Here is a 25301-nt window from a genome sequence, read left to right as displayed (position 1 = left end):
AGTGTGTCACAGGGAAGTTGTCACAGTGGTGTGAGGGTGGGGGAGTGTTGGGGAGAGTCTGTCACAGGGAAGTTGTCACAGTGGTGTGAGGGAGGGGGAATGTTGGGGAGAGTCTGTCACAGGGAAGTTGTCACAGTGGTGTGATGGTGGGGGAGTGTTTTGGAGAGTGTGTCACAGGGAAGTTGTCACAGTGGTGTGAGGGAGGGGGAGTGTTGGGGAGAGTCTGTCACAGGGAAGTTGTCACAGTGGTGTGAGGGTGGGGGAATGTTGGGGAGAGTCTTTGCATCATAACTCCAGAGTCCAGGGTTCGGTCATAAGAACGTAACAACTAGGAGCAAGTTATAAGACATATCAAGCCTGCTCTGCCATTCAGTGAAATCATGGTTGATCTGGCCATCTCCACCTACCTGCCTTTTCCCCATAAACCCTTAATTCTCCCTACTATGCAAAAGTCTGCCCAACCTCCTTTTAAATATATTTACTGAGGTAGCCTGCACTTCTTCCCTGGGCAGAGAATTCCACAGATTCACCACTCTCTGGGAAAAGCAGTTCCTCCTCATCTCCATCCTAAATCTACTCCTCTGAATCTTAAGGCTATGTCCCCAAGTTTCAGTCTCACCTACCAGTGGAAACAACTTTCCTACCTCAGTCTTATTTTCATAATTCTATATGTTTCTATAAGATCCTCTCTCATTCTTCTGAATTCCAGCGAGTATAGTCCCAGGCAACTCAATCTGTCCTCATAGTCTAACCCTCTCATTTCTGGAATCAACCTGGTGAATCTCCTCTGCACTGCCTCCAAAGCCAGTATATCCCTCCTCAAGTAAGGAGACCAGAACTGCACACAGTACTGCAGGTGTGGCCTCAAGAGTACCCTGTACAGTTGCAGCATAACCTCCCTGCTCATAAATTCAATCCCTCTAGCAATGAAGGCTAACATTCTATTTGCCTTCTTGATAACCTGCTGCACCTGCAAACCAACCTTTTGTGATTCATGCACAAGCGCTCCCAAGTCCCTCTGCACAGCAGCATGCTGCAATTTTTTACCATTTAAGTAATAATCTGCTTCCATTTTTCCTCGCATTTACCAACATTGTACTCCATCTCCCAGACCCTTGCCCACTCACTCAACCTATCTATATCTCTCTGCAGACTCTCCGTATCTTCTGCACAATTAGCTTTTCCACTCAATTTAGTGTCATCAGCAAATTTAGATACACTACACTCGGTCCCCTCTTCCTAACGTTGGCCACTGTGGCTCCCCCCACCCACTGCTTGGCTTTCCTGACGTATCCCATGTTGGAAGATTAATTGATCACTGTAAATTTCACCTAATGTGTCAGTGAGTTATATAATCTGGGAATACTGTACACCGTAAAATAAAATTGGGATTAGGATAAGTTGTGGCTGATAGAATCAGAATCGAGTTTATTATCAGTGACAGAGGCTCTTGAACCAGTGGGGATAACTTCACTCACCCAACACTGAACTGTTCCCGCAAACTATAGAATCACTCTCAAGGACCTTTCATCTCATGATCTCAATATTTATTTCTTATTTCTTCTTTTCTTTTTGTATTTGCACAATTTGTTGTCCTTAGTGGTTTAGTGTTTTCCCATCTTGTTTTATGCAGTCTTTGATTCTAGTGTGTTTCTTTGAAATTACTGTGAATGCCTGCAAGGAAATGAATCTCAGGGTTGTATATAATAACATGTATGTACTTTGATAACAGTATTTTGAACTTTGCTATGTTGTGAATAACAACAACCTCTCACTCACTGTCAACAAGACCAAGGAGCTGATTATTGACTACAGGAAGAGGAAGCAGGAGGTTCATGAGCCAGTCCTCATCGGGGGAGCAGAGCTGGAGGTGGTCAGCAACTTTAAATTCCTCGGTGTTATCATTTCAGAGGATTTGTCTTGTGCCCAGCACACAAGTGCAGTTATGAAGAAAGCATGGAAACGCGTCTACTTCCTTTGACATTTGTGAGGGTTCAGCATGACATCTAAAATTCTGACAAACTTCTATAGGTGTGTGGTGCAGAGTATATTGGCTGGTTGCATCACAGTTTGGTGTGGAAACACCAACGTCCTTGAATGGAAAATCCTACAAAAAGTAGTGGATACAACCCAGTTCATCACAGGTAAAGCATGAACACTGAGCTTTGTTGCAGGAAAGCAGCATCCATTACCGGAGGCCCCACCACCCAGATCTTGCTGTCTTCTCACTGCTGCTATCAGGAAGAAGCTACAGGATTCTCAGTATCCACACCACCAGATTCAGAAAGTTATTAGTCCTTAACTATCTGGTTTTTAAACCACAGGGGATAACTTCACTCACCACTACACTGAACTGTTGCCGCTGCCTTCACTTTCAAAGCAACACACACAAAATGGTGAAGGAACTCAACAGGTCAGGCAGCATCTATGGAAATGTAGAAACTGTCGATGTTTCAAGCCGAGATCTTTTCTAAGGACTTCACTTTTAAGGACTCTTCATTACATGTTCTCGATATTTATTGTTCTTTTTGTATTTGCACAGTGTTGTCTTTAGCACACTGATTGTCCACCCTGTTGATGTGGTCTTTCATTGATTCTATTATGGTTATTGGATCTACTGAGTATGCCCACAAGAAAATGAATTTCAGGGTTGTATATGCTGAAGAAGAAGGGATCTGGAGAGGAGAGTGGACCATTTGAAGAAAGGGAATGAGGAGGGGAGCCAGAGAGAGGTCATAGGCAGGTGAGGAGAAGAGAAGGGGTGACGGGGAACCAGAATGGGGAATGGGAAAAGGGATGAAGAGGGAGAAATTACTGGAAGTTTGAGAAGTCAATATTCACACCATCAGTTGGAGGCTATCCAGATGGAATATGAGGTGTTGCTCCTCCAACCTGAGAGTGGCCTCATCATGGCAGTAGTGGAGGCCATGGTCAGATCTTTTAAAAGTACATAACGTCAATTTCTGTAAACTCTAGCAGTTCCCTTTCTCCCATGGTCCACTCTCTTCTCCTATCAGCATCCACAAAATCTATTCTGTTTACATTGTTCATGATGGTTGGCATAGATGTGACAGGCTGAATGGCCTATTTTCATTTTGGATGATGCTGTGGCTCTGTGACCACTTCTCTGACGTGTCGAGTCCTGGCCTTTGCTCCTTCCTAATTTTAATTGCGACATGGTTGTCAGCTAAGCCGTCAGATGTTTAGGCTGCAGGATCTGGAATTCCCTCCCTGAAGCCCTGTCTCCTCCTCTGAGACTGTCCTTGACAAAGGTTTAGTCTCCTGCCTGCCAGCTGTGTTTGGGGCTCAGTGTCAAATTTTGCTAAACAGCACTTCTCTAAGGTGGTTTGCAGGATGTGACCGTGCTGAAGGTGGTATGTAAATGAGTCTCTGCTGCATTAGGATAAAATCTCTGTGGTTAGCCACTACAATCAGCACAGGCTGCTATTTCCTAATTGGATAATATTAAGTAGAATGTTTGAAAATTATCAGACTGAGTTCAAGAACCGCAAGGTAATATTGCAGCTCTATAAAACCCCTGGTTAGACCACACTTGCAATGTTATAATCACAAGAGATTCTGCAGATGCTCTAAATCCAGAGCAATTCACACAAAATGCTGGAGGAGCTCAACAGGTCAGGCAGCTTCTATGGAAGTGAATAATGAGTCGACATTTCTGCCCGACACTCTTCATCAGGATCTGCCTGAAACGTCGTCTGTTTCATCCATTCCTTAGATGCTGCTTGACCTGCTGAGTTCCTCCAGCATTCTGTGCGTGTTACTTGGAGTATTGTTTTCAGTTCTGCTCACCTCATTATAGAAAGCATGTGAATGCTTTAGAGATTGTGCAGATGAGATTTACCAGAATGCTGCCTGGATTACAGAACATGTTTTCTGAGGATAGGTTGAGTGAGCTGTATGGAGTGAAGCAGATACGAGGTAATTCGATAGAGGTGTACAAGATGAAAAGAGGCATAAGTTGAAATGACAGTCAGAGGGAGGCACTTTCCCAGGGCAGAAATAGCTAATACTGTACTAGGGACTTAATTTTAAGGTGATTGGAGGAAAGTAAGGGGGGATGTCAGAGGTAAGTTCTTTACCTCTGGAAGTGATGGGTGCATGGAATGCCCTGCTGGAGTTGTGATAGAGGTAAATACATTAGGGATATCTAAAAGACTCTTCGATAGGCGCATGGATGATTAAAGAATGGAGAGCTATTTGGGAGGGAAGGGTTAGCTTGATTTTAGAGTAGATGGTATAAAATCGTGGGCTGAAGGACCTGTATTGTATTGTACTGATGTGTGTTCAATGTAAGCCTTGGATCGCTGGCTGAGTCACATACTGTCATTGATACTGTCGCCTCTCTCACAGACGTCGACCTGGTGCAATGAGATGGAGAATATTCGAAAACTGATGGCCACTGTAAACACCATCCTGGCCCATCACTCTCCAGTGCACATCATCCAGCGATGGATCCGTGGCCACATCACCAGGAAGAAGCTGAGCAGGTATTGGCCCTGCCCCGGCGCTCTTATTGACCCCCACACTACACCTGCTGGACCAGAGTCTGGCTGCTGCCAGACAAGTTTGGTGGCGCCACTGTTTGCATTTGGTGACAGACAGTCAGAGACTGACCTTTCCTATTGATTGCCCCTCTCATTATTTATTTGGGATACAGCACGAAACGGGTCCTTTTGGCCCTTTGAGCTACGTCACCCGGCAGCCACTAGATTTAACCCTGGCCTAATCACAATGACCAACTAACCACTAACCGGTCTGCTGCTGTGTGTGGGGGGAAACCAGAGCAAACTTGCATGGTCATGGGAAGGAGCGTAAAGTCATAAATGTGAGAGGTTCTGCAGATGCTGGAAATCCAGAGCAACACACACAAAATGCTGGAGGAACTCCTTAGAGATGTAGTCAACGTTTCGGGCTGAGACCCTTCATCAGGACTGGAAAGGGAGGGGGAAAGATGCCAAGATAAAAAGGTAGGGGGAGAGGAAGGAGGGTAGCTAGAAGGTGATAGGAGATGCTGGGTGGGTGGGAAAGGTGAAGGGCTGCAGAGGAAGGAACCTGATAGGAAAGGAGAGTGGGCCATCTGAGAAAGGGAAGGAGGAAGGCCAGGAGGAGGTGATAGGCAGTGAGAAGAAGTAAGAGGGGAATAGAAGAAGGGGGGGGGGAGTGGGATTTTTTTTTAACTGGAAGGAGAAATTGATATTCATGCCATCAAGTTGAAGGAAAGTACAAACTTGCTTACAGAGGACACTGAAGCTGAACTGCAGACTCCGCTGCCCTGAGCTGTAATAGCAACACTCTAACCTCCATGCTGACATGGTGCCTTTGATAGCAGTGGTAGTGTGAGTGGGTGGGAGGGAGGAAAGCGGTTTGTTCTGGTGGTGGTGTTTGGTTGCATGTTTTGTTCAAAACATGTGGACGTGCTATGATTGCACCAGGGTGCGTGGTGACACTTACAAGCTGTCCCCAGCACATTCCAAGGTGAGAGTGCAAAGGGCATGATTATCTGTATGTTTCTATGTACCATGTGATGAATCTGAATCTGGTCTCCCCGACAATGAATGGGTAGGCAGGCTCTTTTACAGGGATGACTTGATAGAGGTATGTACGATGATAAGAGGCATAGTTTGAGTGGACAGCCAGAGACATTTTTCCCAGGGCTGAAATAACTAATATTAGGGGTCATAGTTTTAAGGTGATTGGAGGAAAGTATGGGGTGGGGGATGTGAGAGGTAGTTGTTTTACACAGAGTGGTGGATGTGTGGAATGCCCTGCCAGGGGTGGTGGTAGAGGCAGATACATTAGGGGCATTTAAGAGACTCTTAGTAAGGCACATGGATGACAGAAAACTGTAGGGGTATGTGGAAAGGAACACACAGTAGCAGTTACCATTAAGCTTTACAGTGCTAGCAGTGTTCAATTCCCGCCACTGTTTGTATGTTCTCCCTGTGACCCATTGGGTTTCCAATGGGTGCTCTAGTGTTCTCCCACATCTCAAAAACGTACAGGTTAGAGCTAGTAAGTTGTGTGCATGCTGTGTTGATGCCAGAAGCATGGTGACATTTGTGGTTGGCCCCCCGCACATCTTGGACTGTGTTGATTGTTGACTCAAAACAACCTATTGCCATGTTTCAATGTATATGTGACAAATAAAGATGATCTTTAAAAGCTGTACCTTCAGGGAAGGGATATGTTGATGACAGAGTAGATTAAAGGTCAGCACAACATTGCAGGCCAAAGGGTCTGCACTGTGCTGTAATGTTTTATGAGAATAAAGAGGGCCTTTTCTGGTTGGCTGCCAGTGATTCGTGGTATATGTCAATGATTTGGATCATGGAATTGATGGTTTTGTGCCCAAGTTAGCGGATGATACAAAGATTTTAAAACAGAGGTTGATAGGTTCTTGATTAGTCATTAGAATGGAGATGAGGAGAAATTTCTTTAGCCAGACCGTGGTGAATCTGTGGAATTCATTGCTACAGGTGGCTGTGGAGGCCAAGTCATTGTGTATATTCAAAACAGAGGTTGACGGGTTCTTCATTTGTCAGGGCATCAAAGGTTATGGGTAGAAGGCAGGAGAGTGCAGTTAAGAGGGATAATAAATTAGCCATGATGAAATGATGGTGAAGACTTGATGGGCTGAATGGCCTCATTATGCTCCTATATATTGTCATATGGTCTTAAATGCACCACAGATTGCTGCGGTGGGAATCAAAACCATTGTTGGTGATTAGTCTTGGGGTCTGACTGCTGCAATAGCATAACATTAAGATGCTGTACTGTCATCTGCTTCTGCCCACCACACAGTTTCATAGAACAAAGAAAGGACATCTTTTTAATGGTTTCATTGTTTGTAACTCAAATACTTTAAATTCCTTTTGCCATTTCCAATCTCATTTGTTGTTGCACATTTAGATACAGATGCAGGACAGAAATCTTTCCCTGTTTATCCGTATATTTTCTCAGCATTTTGTTTGGTACTTGTCAGCGCTGTGTGATCCCAGTGGACATTAGTTACCAGGACCGCCAGTGAGACTTACTCAGCCTATTTCTTCTTTTGTATGTCAATTGAAATCTGATTCCGTTGTCCTGTTTTTAAGTGCAAAAAAATTGAAAATCCGGTTTTTATTTGTAGATGTAGAAAATGTGGTGAGAATTGTGTACAATGTGAAATTTGACTTGGCACCTCAGGGGATGGTCAACACCGGCACGTGTCAAATCTTTGGTTTGTAGGACAAGTTAAGCATGCCAGCTGAAATTGAATCGTTTTTTTTCTACTGTGGACAAATGTGCTTTGAAACCAGCTTAGTCCCACAGCACAGAACCAGGCCCTTCAGTCCTTTGAGTTCATCATAGCCATCAAACACCCATAACACCCCTCCCAACCACCACTACTTCATCATTTCCTGTCAGGGTAACTTATGTACAAACACTCCTGTGTCCAGCATCTCTTTATGGACGTCAAATCAATCTATATATATGTATAATATACACTATCTTGTGTATTTATATTTGTTGTGATTTTTTAAAATTGTGTTCTTTATCATATTGTGTTTTTTCTGCTGCATCAGATCTGGAGTAACAATTATTTTGAGCAAGACAAAGTCTGCAAATGCTGGAAATCCAAGCAACACACACAAAATGCTGGAGGAACTCAGCAGGCCAGGCAGCATCTATGGAAAAGAGCACATTCAAAGTTTCAGGCCGAAACCCTTCGGCAGGACTGGAGGAAAAAGCCGAGGAGTAGATTTGAAAGGTGGGGGAGGGGAGGGAGAATCACCAGGTGATAGGTGAAACCTGGAGGGGGAGGGATGAAGTAAAGAGCTAGAAAGTTGATAGGTAGAACAGACAGAAAGCCATGGGGGGGGGAAGAAAGAAAAAAGGGGGGTGAAGGAGCAGCACTAGAGGGAGGCGATGGGTGGGCAAGAGGATAACATGAGAGGGGGAAATGGGATGGGATATGGTGAAGGGGGTGTGGGCATTACTGGAAATTTGAGAAATCGATGTTGATGCCATCAGGTTGGAGGCTACCCAAATGGAATATAAGGTACTGTTCCTCCAACCCAAGTGTGGCCTTATCGCGACGGTGGAGGAGGCCATGGATGGTCCTTTCGGGACGGGAATGGGAAATGGAATTAAAATGGGTGGCCACTGATTGATCCCACTCATTCTGGCAGATGGAGAATAGATGCTCGACAAAGTGGTCTCCCAGTCTATGTAGGGACTCACCGATGTACAAGAGGCCACACTGAGAGCACCGAACACAGACTCACAGGTGAAGTGTCACCTCACCTGGAAGGACTGTTTGGGGCCTTGAATGGTAGTGAGGGAGATTGCAAGGATAAGTGCCTGGAGGGAGATCAGTGGGAAGGGACGAATGGGCAAGGGAATCTCAGGATGAGGCTTTTCATTCGAGAACAAAGGAGATGTCTTCCTTTTTCAAAGAGAGGGGCTTCTCTTCCTCCACCATCAGCACTACCCTCAACCACATCTTTTCCATTTCACACATGTCTACTCTCACTCCATCCACCCGCCACCCTATCAGGGATAGGGTTCCTCTTGTCCTCACCTACCACCCCACCAGCCTCCGTGTCCAGCACATAATTCTCTGAAACTTCCGCCACCTCCAACTGGATCCCACCACCAAACATATCTTTCTCTCCCCCCCCCCCCCCCAAACTTTCTGCTTTCCACGGGGATCGCTCCATCCGCAACTCCTTTGTCCATTCATCCCTCTCCACTGATCTCCCTCCTGGCACTTAACCTTGCAAGTGGAACAAGTGCTACACCTGTCCCTACACCACCTCCTTCACTACCATCCAGGGCCCTGAACAGTCCTTCCAGGTGAGGCAACAATTCACCTGTGAGTCTGTTGGGTCATTTACTGTGTTCGGTGCTCCCAGTGTGGCCTCCTGTACATCGGCGAGACCCGACGTATGTTGAGAGACGGCTTCACCGAGCATCTACACTCCATCGGCCAGAACAAGCAGGATCTCCCAGTGGCTGCCCATTTTAATTCCACTTCCCATTCCCATTCCGATATGCCCAGCCATGGCCTCCTCCACTATCAGGATAAGGCCACACTTAGGCTGGAGAAACAACACCTTATATTCTGTTTGGGTAGCCTCCAGCCTGATGGCATGAACATCGATTTCTCAAACTTCCAGTAATGCCTGCACCTCACCCCCGCACCCCCTTCATCATTTCCCATCCCTTTCTCTCTCTCTCTATCGCTCTCTCTCGCTCTCTCTTGTGTTATCTTCTTGCCCGCTCATCGTCTCTCTCTGGTGCTCCTCTACCGGATTTTTCTTCCTTCCATAGCCTTTTGCCTCTTTCAGTAATCAACTTCCAACCTCTTTACTTCATCCCTCCCCCTCCAAGTTTCACCTATCGCCTGGTGTTTCTCTCTCCCCTCCCCCGACCTTTCAAATCTACTCCTCCAGCTTTTTTTTCCAGTCCTGCCGAAAGGTTTTGGCCCGAAACGTCGACTGCACTCTCTTCCATGGATGCTGCCTGGCCTGCTGAGTTCCTTCAGCGTTTTCTCTGTGTAACAATTAATTCAGTACACTTGTGTTCTGGAAATGATATTCATCAATCTTGAAGTTTTGAACTGTTGAATCCCACTGTGATCCCATTTCATTCTCCCTACATTCCCATCAACTCCCCGCAGATTCCAACCCCCACCCACACACTGGGAATAATTTACACTGGCCAGTTAACCCACCGACCCACACGTCTTTGGTATGTGCGAGGGAACTGGAGCGACTGAGGGAAACCCATCCAGTCAGAAGGAGAACGTGCAAACCCCACACAGACAGCAGCGGAGGTCAGGATTGAATCCGGGTCTCTGTGCTTCAAGGTTAGAGCTCAGCCATCGTGCCACTGAGCGGTAATCTGGGTGATTAAATTGTAGCTGACAAGACGCTAAGCAAGGGCTTGAACGTTCCTGCTACAGATAATAGAACATTGGCCCATGGTGTTGTGCTGACCTTTTAACCTACTTTAAAATCAATGTAACGCTTCCCTCCCACATAGCCCTCCATTTTTCTATCATCCATCTGCTTATCTAGAAGTCTCAATTGTCCCAAGGTATCTGCCTCTACCTCCACCCAGACAGTGCACTTCATGCACCCACCACTCTCTGTGTAAAGAACTTAACCCTGACATTGCCTCTATACTTTCCTCTCATTAATTTAAAGTTATGCCCCCTGCCACTTGCACCCTGGAGAAAAAAAGTCTCTGGCTGTCTGCCCCTCTTATCATCTTGTACACCTCTATCAAGTTACCTCTCATCCTCCTTCGCTCCAAGGAGAAAATCCCCAGCTCGCTTAACCTATCCTCAGAAGACATGCGCTCCTGTTGTCTGCCAGTATCCTCTTCCTCTGTTGTCTTCTTCCCTCTTCCCCTCCTCCCCTTCTTCTCTGGGGCCTCAGGCAACGGCGAGGCCTTCAATGTGGTGTGTGGTGGTGGGTGTGGCTGTAGATCAATACCTCAAGGTGCTTCCATGTCTTGAGAATCTCCACAGGACTGCAGCTAATCCTGTCAGAATCAGGTTTAATTATTCAGAATCAGGTTTAATATCACCGGCATATGTCGTGAAATTTGTTGCCTTTGCAGCAGCTGTACAATGCAATACATAATAATATAGGTAAAAAACTGAATAACACTAAGTGTGTATGTGTATGTGTATATATAAATATATATATATCTGTATATGTTAAATACTGAAGCTAGAATAAGTCATGCAAAAACAGAAATAAAAAAAATATTGAGGTAGTGTTCAACATTCATTTAGAAATTGGATGGCAGATGGGAAGAAATTACTGAGTGTATGTCTTCAGACACTGTACCTCCTTGCTGATGGTAACAATGAGAAGGGGACATGCCCTGGGTGCTGGGGATCCTTAATAATGGTCACTGCCTTTCTGAGGCTCTGTTCCTTCACAACATTTTTCTAACCACTGGTCAGGCTAACTAGCTTTCTCCTGTCTGCCTCCCTTTCGTAAAGAATGGAATGACATATACAGTTTTCTAGTCCTCAGGAACTATTCCATAATCTAGTGATCCTTGAAGGATCATTACTAATGCCTCCACAATCTCTTCAGCTACCTCTTTCAGAACATTGGGAGGTAGTCCATTTGGTCCAGTTAACCTATCTACCTTCAGACTTGTCAGCTTCCCAAGTACTTTCTCCTCAGTAACAGCAAATGCACTCACTTTTTGCCCTGTGACACTTGCAATCTGGCATTCTCCTAGTGCCTTACACAGTGATAGCTGATTCAAAATACTTATTAAGTTGCTCCACCATTTCTTTTTCTGTTATTACTACCTTTCCAATATCATCTTCCAGCAGTCTGTTATCCACTTTCATTTCTTGTTTATTCTTTATGCCGTTCGTATAACTGAAAAAAATCTTTTGGCATCATCTTTTATATTGTTAGCGAGCTTACCTTCATATTTCATCTTTTCTTGCTTTATGGCTTTTTTAGTTACCTTCTGCTGGTGTTTAAAAGATTCCCAATCCTGCACCTTCCCAATAATTTTTGCTTTTATACTGTCTTTGATTTCCCTTGTCATCCACGGTTCCTTCATCCTCCCTGTAGAATACTACTTCATCTTTGGGATGTATCTTTCCTGCACCTTCCGAATATCCTGCAGAAACACTCGCCATTGCGGTTCTGTCACCATCCCTGCTGGTGTTATTACCCTTCAACCATCGAACTTCTGTACTGGTGGGGATGACTCCACTCACCCCAACACTGAGTTAGTTCCAGAAACTGTGGACTCACTTTCAAGGACTCTGCAACTCGTGTTCTTGGTATTATCTATCTATCTATCTGTTTATCTCTTTATTTATGTAACATGCTGTAAGGTTTCACGGCTAAGGCTTCTATGTAATGTTCCACTGTTAAGGTAATGGTTTCTCTGTAGCAGCAATGTTTGTGTTATGACTAGAGATAACGGGACTTTGGAATTTAGTGGCTATCCAATGGGAGAAATGTTGTTCTTGCTTGTGTGTCTGGGAGCCGGGTTATTTGCGGTCTTTTGTCGAGGAGAGATGAAGAGGGAGGATGCGTGTGGAGAGAGCTGGTAGACCACCAGATGGAGTGGACTGGGATCTGAGGGCCCAAAGGTTGGTGACGTTTAGAGGAGACCGATGGTGAAAGAAGGACTATTGGGTGAACTCCAATGGGGACTTTGACTTTGACTTGGGCCCTTTTGTTTTTTGTTTTGTTTATTTACATTACTAACCCTACATTCAGATTAAGATTCATAAAGTCTATCATTTAATTTCACATGTTGTACTGACTGATATTTTGCATTGTGGGTTTGTAACTGGGGGTACATTACACAGCGTCCACACAAACGTGATTACCCAATTTGGCGGGGCCGAAGGCTGATTTCCCCTGGACAAACATGAACTGGGTGAGCCCGAGGGTTACATTTACACAGTTTGTCTTTTGTGCATTGGTTGTTTGTCAGTATTTGTGTGTCATTTTTCATTGATTCTATTGTATTTCTTTGTTTTCCAGCAAATACCTGCCAGAAAATAAATATGGTGACACGTACATTTATGTTGAACTTATTTTGAACTTTGTACCCCACACAAACACCAGGAAAAGCATCCCCAGCCCCACTCTGTCCTTGTGGACATTGTTGGTGATCCTCCAGTTGCAGTGACACAGATCAGCTGCCTCTGCCAGTAATAAGTCTGAGCCATGGCATTCAGAGTGAGAGAGCGACTGTCCCTTCTGAGGGCCAAGCAGTCCAGCTGCTAATGGGTATTTGGGTTAAATACCTATCCTTCCTCAGTTCTTGAATGCTGTCTGTGCTCCAGACAAACTCTCAGAGCCAAGGTGAGAATTCCATCAGGATTTAGAGATCCTTCACCTCCAGATATACAGCCCTGAGGCTGAGGGAGCTGGAGCTGGGAGGGTGGCTACTGAACACTTTTGGAGGCAGTGTGTCTACATGAGGGCACCATGGTAGTATAGTAGTTTTATTGCAGCTTGAGGCACCAGTGTTCGGAATTCAGTTCTGGCATCCTCTGTAAGCAACCTGTATCTTCCGTCCCTGAGTGCTTGCGTTTCCTCTGACATTCCAAAGAATTGAATTGTCTTTATTCCTTACACCCTTCACATACAGGAGGAGTAACAATCTTTACATTACTTCTCCGTCTAAATGTGCAATGTGGAATCATAGTAATTTACAATAAATAGAACAGTCAATGTAACATAGAAATACAATTAAATCAGTGTCAGTTAATCAGTGTGATAGCCTGGTGGAAGCTGCTGTCCTGGAGCCTGTTGGTCCTGGCTTTTATGTTACAGTACCATTGCCTGGATGGTAGCAGCTGGAATAGGTTTTGGTTGGGATGGCTTGGGTCCCCAATGATCCTTCGGGCCCTTTTTTCCATACCTATCTTTGTAAGTGTCCTGAATAGTGGGAAGTTCCCAACTACAGATGTGCTGGACTGTCCACACCACTCTCTGCAGAGTCCTGCAATTGAGGGAGGTACAGTTCCCATACCAGGCAGTGATGCAGCCAGTCAAGATGCTCTCAGTTGTGCCCCTGTGGAAAGTTCTTAGAATTTGGGGGAGGGGCCCATACCAAACTTCCTCAACCGTCTGAGGTGAAAGGGGCGCTGTTGTGCCTTTTCACCACACAGCTGGTGTGTACAGACCACGTGAGGTCCTCAGTGATGCAGATGCTTATTACCCTCCCAACCCCAGATACATTAATGTCAATAGGGGTTAGCCCGTCTCCATTCCTTCTGTAATCCACAACCAGCTCCTAAATTGTACAGGTTAGTAGGTTAATTAGTCATTGTAAATTGTCCTGTCAGGACTAAGAAATCTCTTACTAGCTCTTCTTTCAGTTGGTCCTGATGAAGGGTCTCGGCCCGAAACATCGACTGTACCTCTTCCTAGAGATGCTGCCTGGCCTGCTGCGTTCACCAGCAACTTTGATGATGTATGCTGAGGCCTTGCAAGGACTAGTGAGGAATCACTAGGAGTATTTTGAATAGCTTTGGGCTTTTTATCTAAGAAAGGATGTGTTAACATTGGAGATGATCCTGAAGAGGTACATGAGAGTGATCCTGGCGATGAAAGAATTAACACATGAGAAGCACTTCATGACTCAGGAACTGTATTCACTGGAATTTAGAAGAATGAGGGGGATCTTATTTAAACCTATTGAAGACTGAAAGGCCTAGCCTGAGTGGACGTGGAGAGGATTTTTCCTATAGTGAGGGAATCTAGGACCAGAGGACACAACCAACATTTAGAACGGAGATGAGAGAGAATTTTTTTAGCCAGAGGGTGGATGAAGCTGTGCAATTAATTGCCACAGCAGCTGTGGAGACCAGTTTATCAAGAGTATCTGAAGCGGAGTTTGATAGGTTCTTGATCAGTCAGGAAGTGAAAGGTAACAAGGAGAAGGCAGGAAAGTGGGGCTGAGAGGGAAATGGATCAGCCTTGATGGGATGGTAGGGCAGACTCAATGGGCCAAACGGCCTAATCCTGCTCCTGTGTCCTATGAAATGAGATCAACGTCTGAATAGTGTCAATAGGTAGTTGGTACAGTATCAGTGGGCCGAGGGCCTGTCTCCATGCCATTGGTATTACATGGTAACCAGTACTGAACTCCCATTTTCGGTTTTGTTTTACAGGTTAGACCCAGGCCAGCATTGTGAGCCATGTGGGGAAGTGAACATGTGTGGACAGGGTATTCACAGGCTGGAGGATGGTAGCCTATGGGTGAGTCAGCACGGTGATGACCGGGTGTCTCCCCACGCCCACGCCCACGCCCACCCCCACTCCCACCCCACCCCACCCATAGAACAGGAACATCGTGCCAGGAGGAACAGGAAGCCGGGCGGGTGGGGGTGTGGGGATGAAGAAAGGGGCTGGGAGGCAAAAGGCCAAGGGCTGGAGAAGAAGTAATCTGATATAGAACATAAAAAACTGCAGCACATTACAGGCCCTTCGTCCCACTATGTTGTTCCGACCATCTAACCTGCTCTAGAAACTGCCCAGAATAGTAGTAGGGGAATTAAGGGTTATGGGGAAAAGGCAGGTAGATGGAGCTGAGTTTACGGACAGATCAACCATGATCTTATTGAATGCAGGGCAGGCTTGATGGGCTAGATGGCCGACTCCTGCTCCTATTCCTGATGTTCTTTTGTTCAGATCTCCAGTGCACTGAGTGGCGTCAATAGTAAATGCATCAAATACTGCTTGTAAAAGGAATGGTACATCAAAGTGACCTGTGACCTGTGACCCTGTGTCAAGTGCGGCTCTAGCATAAATACCCTCCATCCGTAGCGATACACCGCTCTGCCCAAGTCTCGTGCTCCTCTTCCCCTTTAGGTGTGGGCTTCGTTCCTGAGAACAGGCAGAGCCTATGATAGCTGTGGCTTTGAACCTGGGCATTTTTCCATTTATTCGCCAGAGAGGTAAGGGTTAATACTAACTCAGAAGTCTCGCTCTTCACTGGGGGACAGGGACTCATTAGACATTCCAAATCAGACCACTCCTTCCCCTCAATCTGCAGAAACGAGAGCACCCTGTCTTTGAAGTCTCCGCCCCCAGCTTGGGGAGTCTCGAATTGCAATTCAGCCTGCTCCCCTACACTCTCCTCCTCCCGGAAAGTACGGACAGTCCACGGCCCCCTCTCTCCTGGGGCCCCAGTAGTACCAGGCAGTTCCACTGCCATTACGTCAGCGCTAGTCTGAACTAAAACAAGGTCTTTGTTCGCCATTTTATCAAACCTCCGCTCCACAATCGTAACTTTTCCTACAGCTTTAACAGTACTTAAAAGTCAAATTAACAATTCATCAGGAGTATGAACATCTACCCCACTCAACACGCACATATTCATTACTAGTAACCAGGTGGATTCACACCACTGCTCAATCCTGGCAGCATCCATGCCCATGTATCGTTATTACTTTACCAGGCAATAGTTTAGCACAGACTTAAACCCCACTGGGTCAATGCTCATGGCAATCACACAGCATCCAACGAAATCAATCCCGGACGAGCCCCCACAATTGAAACTTTCGGGTTCTGTTGACATTTTATGGCTCTGGGCCTGTACTCACTAGAGTTCAGAAGAATGAGGGTAATCTCATTGAAACCTACTGAATACTGAAAGGCCTAGATAGAGTGGATGTGGAGAGGATATTTACTATAGTGGGTGAGCCTAGGACCAGAGGGTACAACCTTAGAATAGAGGGACATCCATTTGGAATAGAGTTGAGGAGGAATTTCTTTAGCTAGAGGCTGGTGAATCTGTGGAATTCATTATCACAGATGGCTGTGGGTTTCAATAGGTACATTTAACGTCAGAAAAATGTATACAATCTACATCCTTTTTCTTCACAGACAGAAAAGCATCAGCACCCTTCACTGAGTACTCAAGCATGCAGCAAAGCATCAATAAGGACACAGACTTGCAGTACCCCAAGTCTGTTCACCTGGTAATTCGATCTCCCCCTCTCCTCCCTCCCCCTCCCTCTCCCTAATAAGGGAAAAAGAGGTGTCTCTGTTTCACAGTGAGAGGGGAGACATAACAAACAGCTTGCTGATTTAAAAGTATGTTGAGTCACTTTGCCAAGCTCTGAGCCCAATATCAAAAAGCGGCCGGTCGTGAGGCCCTGAGAGTGGGTCCCATTCCTGCAAAGAACTGAAGACAGATTGTAACTCCAGGTCAGGGTCTTCAAAAGAAGCCCCCACACCCTGAAAAGGAAGAAAAGGGATATGAAAGATAGAAATGTAGCTGCTTGCCAAGATGCAGGCAAAGGAGTCACCGTTTAGCACCATCTCGACTTCACCTAGCCTCCAGTTGTCAATGAGTATATTTCAAGTGGAGGTTGATAAGTTCTTGATTAATCAGGGCATCAATGGTTATGGACAGAAGGGAGGAGCATGGGGTTAAAAGGGATGATAAATCAGCCATGATGGAGTGGTGGAGCAGACACAATGGTCTGAGTGGCTTAATTCTGCTCCTGTGTCTGATGGTTTGATAGTCCATCAACTCCATTTTCCCTGTAACCTTTGTAACCTTTCCCACTATTAGAAACATCCTCAGCCTTTCAATATTTTGAAATGTTTCAATGAGATTTCCCCTTCATTGTTCTAATTTCCAGTGAGTACAGGCTCACAGCCATCAAACACACCTCATACGTTAGCCCTTTCATTCCAGGCCTCATTCTTGTGAACCCTTCGAATGCCAACTTACCCTTAGAGGTGGGGCTTGAAATGAAGCTCAAGTTGCTATACTGTAACATATAAAATTTACTCTGAGTTTTGAAGCTTAATGTGCTGTTAACTTCCCCCATTAAGCTACTTGCACTAAGCCTTACATGAATATTTGTTTTACTCATCTCTCCACTCCTTTCTCACTGATAACTAACATCATCCTTTTCTCTTCTACTTCTGATGAAGGTTCACACTCGAAATGTTGATGGTTTCTCTCTCCACAGACACTGCCTGACTAGTATTTTGTGCTGATGTTTTAGGTTTTGCAGCGTCGGGTGTAATGACTTTATGTGGCTGTATCGGTGCTTCACACGTTGGTACTTACTTTAATAAATTGACTTAGCTCCAGGATCTTTAGGATTATTTACAAACCAGAAGAAACTTATGTGGAAAAGTTCTGTCTTTCAAAAACTGAAGAGTAATTGCACATTTGGAATCCTTGTATATAATCTAGCCAGTCCTCCTTCCCCTTCCCAACCTGTATATTCTGGCATCTGCTCCTTACTTTCTAGTCCTGGTGAAAGGTCTTGGCATGAAATGTTGACTCTTTACTCTGTTCCATAGCTGCTGCCTGACCTGCTGAGTTCCTCCAGCATTTTGTGTGTGTTGTACTGGACTTCCAGCATCTGCCGAATTTTTTGTGTATATAATTTGCACATGTTTGTGAGGGTATGTATGTGTGGTGTGAATGTGTATGAGGGTTTATGTGTGGTATGTGTTTGTGAGGGTGTGTGTGTGAAATGGTTTATGTGTGTGTATGTGTGTGCGTGTGTGAGTGTGTGCCTGTATGTGTTAGGTTTTATGTGTGGTGTGTACATGTGTGTGAGTATGTGTGTCTGTGAGAGGGTTTGTGTGATGTGTACATGTGTGTCTGCGTGTGTGTGTCTGTGAGAGGGTTTGTGTGATGTGTATATGTGTGTGTGTATGTGTGAGGGTTTATGTGTGGTGTGTACATGTGTGTCTGTGTGTGTGAAAGTGTCTGTGTGAGGGTTTATGTGTGGTGTGTACATGTGTGTCTGCGTGTGTGAAAGTGTCTGAGGGTTTATGTGTGGTGTGTACATGTGTGTCTGCATGTGTGAAAGTGTGTCTGTGTGAGGGTTTATGTGTGGTGTACATATGTGTCTGCGTGTGAAAGTGTGTCTGAGGGTTTATGTGTGGTGTGTACATATGTGTCTGTGTGTGTGAAAGTGTGTCTGTGTGAGCGTTTATGTGTGGTGTGCACGTGTGTGTCTGCGTGTGTGAAAGTGTATGTGTGAGGGTTTATGTGTGGTGTGCACATGTGTGTCTGCGTGTGTGAAAGTGTGTCTGTGTGAGGGTTTATGTGTGGTGTGTACATATGTGTCTGCGTGTGAAAGTGTGTCTGAGGGTTTATGTGTGGTGTGTACATGTGTGTCTGCGTGTGTGAAAGCGTATGTGTGAGGGTTTATGTGTGCTGTGCACGTGTGTGTCTGCGTGTGTGAAAGTGTGTCTGTGTGAGGGTTTATGTGTGGTGTGTACATATGTGTCTGCGTGTGTGAAAGTGTGTCTGTGTGAGGGTTTATGTGTGGTGTGTACATGTGTGCCTGCATGTGTGAGAGGGTGTGTGTGTCTGAGTGTTTATGTCTTGTGTATGTGGTGAGGCTATGTTGGTGCTGAGTTGAGGATGTTGCTAATTACAGTTTTCTGGATTTACTCCCATTACCTTGACAGATCTCCTCTCCCACTGCGCTCTGCGCCTCAGTGAACAGTGCAGGTGGAGAGTGGAACCTCCTGGCAATAGGTTTCATTAGCAGAATGGCTGTGGATACACAACTGACAGTTATTTACTCAGTGTAATGTAGCCAGGACGTTTCTAATCTGTGCACTTGCCTTCAGTGTATTTGTAATCTGCTGATGAATTGTCTAATTGCCTATCCAGGTGGAAAATGGCAGCAGCAGGTACCACGGCCGGTGCCGTGCTGTACAGCTACGGATAAACGAGCTGCAAGTTAAGATGTTAGAGGTACGTCTTTCTTCTGGAGCTGTGCCTTGGTTAGTGCTGTTAACTAGATGGAATTACATCAGGTATTCGGCCCATATGTGAGCCATTCAGCCCGTCTAGAGCAAAGAACAGTGCAGTGCATGATGTGCTAAACTAATTAAACTGATCTCACTTAGTTACACTAACCCCTTTTGTCAGCACATGTTCAATATCCCTCCATTCACTGCACAATCATGTGTCTAACTTCTGAAACACCACCACTGTCTTGTAAAATATAACTTGCCCTGCACATTAACTTTAAACTTTCTGCCTCTCTTGTATTAGAATTGGATTCAGGTTTAATATTACTGGCATATGTCATGAAATTTGTTAACTTTGCAGCAGCAGTACAATACAATACATGATAAATACAGAAAAAATCAATTACGGTAAATATAGGAACCTAGAAACATAGAAAACCTACAACGCAATACAAAGTTGTGCCAAACATGTCCCTACCTTAGAAATTACTAGGCTTACCCATAGCCCACTATCTTTCTAAGCTCCATGTACCTACCCAAAAGTCTCTTAAAAGACCCTATCGTATCCGCCTCCACTACTGTTGCAGGCAGCCCATTCCACGCACCCACCACTCTCTGAGTAAAAAAACTTACCCCTGACATCTCCTCTGTACCTACTCCCCAGCACCTTAAACCTGTGCCCTCTTATGGCAGCCATTGCAGCCCTGGGAAAAAGCCTCTGACTATCCACACGATCAATGTCTCTCATTATCTTGTTCACCTCTATCAGGTCACCTCTCATCCTCTGTCACTCCAAGGAGAAAAGGCTGAGTTCACGCAACCTGTTTTCATAAGATATTAAGAGGAATAGATAAAGTGGACAGCTAGCGCCTCTTCCCCAGGGCACCACTGCTCAGTACAAGAGGACATGGCTTTAAGGTAAGGGGTAGGAAGTTCAAGGGGGATATTAGAGGAAGGTTTTTTACTCAGAGAGTGGTTGGTGCGTGGAATGCACTGCTTGAGTCAGATACACTAGTGAAATTTAAGAGACTGCTAGACAGGTATATGGAGAAATTTAAGGTGGGGGGTTATATGGGAGGTAGTGTTTAAGGGTCAGCACAACATTGTGGGCTGAAGGGCCTGTACTATTCTATGTTCTATAACGCAAGCTTCCCAATCCAGGCAACATCCTTGTAAATCTCCTCTGCACCCTTTCTATGGTTTCCTCATCCTTCCTGTAGTGAGGCGACCAGAATTGAGCACAGTACTCCAAGTGCGGTCTGACCAGGGTCCTATATAGCTGCAACATTACCTCTCGGCTCTTAAACTCAATCCCATGATTGATGAAGGCCAATGCACCGTATGCCTTCTTAACCACAGAGTCAACCTGCACAGCTGCTTTCAGAGTCCTATGGACTCAGATCCCAAGATCCCTCTGATCCTCCACACTGCCAAAAGTCTTACCATTAATACTATATTCTGCCATCATATTTGACCTACCAGAATGAACCACCTCACACTTATCTGGGTTGAACTCCATCTGTCACTTCTCAGCCCAGTTTTGCATCCTATCAATGTCCCACTGTAACCTCTGACAGCTCTCCACACTATCCACAACACCCCCAACCTTTGTGTCATCAGCAAATTTACTAACCCATCCCTCCACTTCATTCAGGTCATTTATAAAAATCACAAAGAGTAAGGGTCCCAGAACAGATCCCTGAGGCACACCACTGGTCACCGACCTCCATGCAGAATATGACCCGTCTACAACCGCTCTTTGCCTTCTGTGGGCAAACCAGTTCTGGATCCACAAAACAATGTCCTCTTGGATCCCATGCCTCCTTACTTAATATCTACATGCTCTAGCTTTTCAGTCTGCTGCAAGTCATCACAACAATCACCAAGATCCTTTTCCATAGTGAATACTGAAGTAAAGTATTCATTAAGTGCCTCTGCTATTTCCTCCAGTTCCATACACACTTTCCCATTGTTACACTTGATAGGTCCTATTCTTTCATGTCTTATCCTCTTGCTCTTCAAAAACTTGTAGATTGCCTTGGGGTTTTCCTTAATCTTGTCCCCCAAGGCCTTCTCATGGCCCCTTCTGGCTCTCCTAATTTCTTTCTTAAACTCTTTCCTGTTAGCCTGATAATTTTCCAGATTTCTAACATTACCTAGCTCTCTGAACCTTTTGTATGCTTTTCTTCTTGACTAGATTTACAACAGCCTTTGTACACCGCAGTTCCTGTACCCTACCATAACTTCCATTTCATTGGAACGTACCTATGCAGAACTCCACACAAATATCCCCTGAACATTTGCCATATTTCTTCCATACTTTTCCCTGAGAACATCTGCTCCCAACCTAAGCTTCCAGTTTCCTGCCTGATAGCCTCATAATTCCCCTTACACCAATTAAACGCTTTTCTGACTTGTCTGTTCCTATCCCTCTCCGATGCTATTATGAAGGAGATAGGAGATAGAATTATAGAACATAGAACATAGAATAGTACAGCACAGTACAGGCCCTTCAGCCCACAATGTTGTGCCGACCCTCAAACTCTGCCTCCCATACAAGCCCCCACCTTAAATTCCTCCATATACCTGTCTAGTAGTCTCTTAAACTTCACTAGTGTATCTGCCTCCACCACTGACTCAGGCAGTGCATTCCACGCACCAACCACTCTCTGAGTAAAAAAACCTTACTCTAATATCTCCCTTGAACTTCCCACCCCTTACCTGAAAGCCATGTCCTCTTGGATTGAGCAGTGGTGTCCTGCACTGGCTATCCACTCTATCTATTCCTCTTATTATCTTGTACACCTCTATCATGTCTGCTCTCATCCTCCTCCTCTCCAAAGAGTAAAGCCCTAGCTCCCTTAATCTCTGATCATAATGCATACTCTCTAAACTAGGCAGCATCCTGGTAAATCTCCGCTGTACCCTTTCCAATGCTTCCACATCCTTCCTATAGTGAGGTGACCAGAACTGATCACTATCTCCAAAATGCTCTCCCACTGAGAGATCTGACACCTGACCAGGTTCATTTCCCAATGCCAAATCAGGTACAGCCTTTCCTCTTGTAGGTTTATCTACATATTGTGTCAAGAAACCTTCCTGAACACCCCTAACAAACTCCACCCCATCTAAACCCCTTGCTCTAGAGAGATGCCAATCGATATTTGGGAAATTAAAATCTCCCATCACGACAACTCTGTTATTATTACAACTTTCCAGGATCCGTTTCCCTATCTGCTCCTCGATAACCTTGTTACTATTGGGCAGCCAGTAACACCCAGTAAAGTTATTGACCCTTTCCTGTTCCTTAGAGACTCCGTAGACAATCCCTCCATGATGTCCACCTTTTCTGCAGCTGTGACACTATCTCTGATCAACAGTGCTACGCCTCCACCTCTTTTGCCCCCCTACATACATTAAATAGTTAAATTAAAAAAACAGTGCAAAAACAGAGAAAATCTGAAGTAGGTTCATCTTCCCTGTGAAAAATGTACCACCTGTCTATATTATGAGATTTTGAGGGCACCACTAGTGTAGCGGTTAGTGTGAGGCTGTTACAGCTCAGGGAATCAGAATTTGGAGTTCACTTCCAGCCTCCTCACTAAGGAGTTGTGCACACTCACCACGACCACATGTGCTTTCTCCAGATGCTCCGATTGTCTCTCACAGTCCAAAGACATAGCAGTTAGTGGCTTAACTGGTCATTGTAAATTGTCCTGTGATGAGGCTGGGGTTAAATCGGTGAGTTGCTGGGTGGTGCGGCCCAGTTAGTGGGTTAAGTGGTCATTGTAAATTGTCCTGTGATGAGACTGGGGTTGAATCGGTGAGTTGCTGGGTGGTGCAGCTCAGTTAGTGGGTTAACTGGTCATTGTAAATTGTCCTGTGATGAGACTGGGTTGAATCAGTGAGTTGCTGGGTGGTGCGGCTCAATGGACCATAAAGGGCTGTTCCACACTTTATCTCTAAATGAATAAAATAAATAAGCTTAGATCAGGTCAACCCTCAGCCTATGATGTTCTGTAGAAAACAACCCAAGATTTTCCACCAAATCTAGTCTGTGGCCTGATGAAATGTCAACTCTTTATTCATTTCCATTGATGTTGCTTGCCCTGCTGAGTTCCTCTAGTATTTTGTGTGCGACTGTTCCACTGAGCCTCTGCCATTTCACCTGCCTCATTCAATCTTTGATCATTTCATACTCTTTTTTTTGTTTTGCTCATATGCTATCCATATTATTCACTCTGCAGTTTGCTTCTCCCATTTTCTGTAGGAATCCCATATTTTCACTGATAACCGATGAAAGAAACTTTCTTCCTTTCCCCAGAGGGTTTGTGAGCCATCACCTGAGCCACATCCAGCTAGGGATGATAGAAAAATGGAGGGCAATGTAGGAGGGAAGGCTTAGATTGATTGTGGAGTAGGTTAAAAGATGATTTCTAATGTCACCACAATCTCTAACGCTACCTCTTTCAGAACCTTGGGGTGCAGTTTCACTTGTCCGAGTGACTTATGTACCTTTAGATCTTTCAGCTTTTTGAGCACCTTCTCTCTTGTAACAGTAACTCACCCACTTCTCTTCCTTCACACACCACAACATCAGACACACTGCCAGTGTCTTCCACAGTGAAGACTGATGCAAGATACCCATTTAGTTCATCAGCCATCTTGTACCCCGTTATTATTTCCCCTGCCTCATTTTCTAGTGGTCCTATATCCACTGTCATTCCGCTTTGATTTTTAACATACTTGAAAAAACTTTTACTATCCATGCTGATATTACTTGCTAGCTTGCTTTCATATTTCATTTTTTTTCCTTTCTAATGATTTTATTTTTAGTTGCTCTCTGTAGGTTTTAAAAAACCTTCCCTATCCTCTATCTTCCCACTAATTTTTGCTTTGTTGTATGCCCTTTCTTTTTCTGTTACAATAGCTTTAACTTCCCTTGTCAGCCTCAGATGTACCATTTGAGTGTTTCTTAATTTTTGGAATACACGTGTCCTGCACCTTCCTCAGTTCCCCAGAAAATCATGCAATTGCTGCTCGGCTGACATCGCTGCCAGCATCTCCTTCCAATTTACTTTAGCCATTTCTCCTCTCATACCACTGTAATTTCCCTCCCTCCACTGAAATACTGCTACATCAGGCTTTACTCTCTCCCTATCAGATTTCAAGTTGAATTCAATCCTATTGTTATCACTCAGACACACACTCAATCATATTGGAAAACATCTGCCTGTGTGTGTGTGTGTGTGTGTGTGTGTGTGTGTGTGTGTGTGTGTGTTCCCATGTGTATGTATTCCTGAGCGTGTATTACTGTGTGTAATCCCCTGTATGTGTCTACATCTGTCTGTCTGTATGCACGTGGGAGTATGTGTTTATTCCTGTGTGTGTGTGTGTAGTCCTGTAAGTATGTGTAAGAGAGAGAGTGAGTGTGTGTGTGTGTGTATGTATGTGTGTAGTCCTCTGTGTGTGTGTGTGTCTGTGTATGAAAGAGTGAAAGAGAGTCTGTTCCTGTGGGTGAGTGGGTGTATATGGGTTTGTGCTCCTTTGTGTGTTAGTGTGTGGGTATTCCTGTGTGGGTGTGAGTGCCTGTGCATTCCTCTTTGTGTATTACTGTGTGTATGTAACTGTATGCTTTGTATTCCTTTGAGTGTGTGTATTCCCACGTGTGTGTGTGTGTGTGTGTGTGTGAGAGAGAGTGAGAGGGGGGGAGAGAGAGAAATACTCTGGGGTGTGTGTATTCTTCTGTGTGTGTGCGTGGGTATTCCTGCACATTTTTGTGTATGTGTGTGTATGTGCATTCCTCTGTGTGTACTCCCGTGTCTGGGTGTGTGGGTTTGAGTGTTTCATATTCCTGTGAGCGTGTGTATTCTCATGTGTATTCGTGTGTGTGTGTGTGTGTGTGTGTGTGTATGTACTCTCGTGTCTGGGTGCGCGTGTTTGAGTGTTTCGTATTCCTGTGAGTGTGTGTATTCTCGTGTGTGTGTGTGTGTGTGTGTGTGTGTGTGTGTACTCCTGTGTCTGGGCATATGTTACTGC

At 45.0% G+C, this 25301-nt stretch overlaps 1 protein-coding gene across 4 annotated transcripts in view; it reads left to right on the top strand.

Annotated features, from left to right (window-relative positions):
- LOC140205712 (uncharacterized) overlaps nucleotides 1-25301 on the top strand; it is a 101835-nt gene that overhangs the window by 34469 nt on the left and 42065 nt on the right. For 3 of the 4 annotated variants that reach the window (XM_072273247.1, XM_072273246.1, XM_072273249.1), the window contains exons 4-6: nucleotides 4372-4508; nucleotides 14690-14777; nucleotides 19180-19263. In XM_072273247.1, coding sequence (XP_072129348.1) covers nucleotides 4372-4508; nucleotides 14690-14777; nucleotides 19180-19263 — 309 coding nt within the window. The remainder of the gene's footprint in view (nucleotides 1-4371; nucleotides 4509-14689; nucleotides 14778-19179; nucleotides 19264-25301) is intronic. The other variant, XM_072273248.1, reaches the window with a different exon arrangement.

Source organism: Mobula birostris, chromosome 12, assembly GCF_030028105.1.
Source record: "Mobula birostris isolate sMobBir1 chromosome 12, sMobBir1.hap1, whole genome shotgun sequence".
Taxonomy (NCBI): domain Eukaryota; kingdom Metazoa; phylum Chordata; class Chondrichthyes; order Myliobatiformes; family Myliobatidae; genus Mobula; species Mobula birostris.
This window is presented reverse-complemented; position numbering and strand designations above follow the sequence as displayed.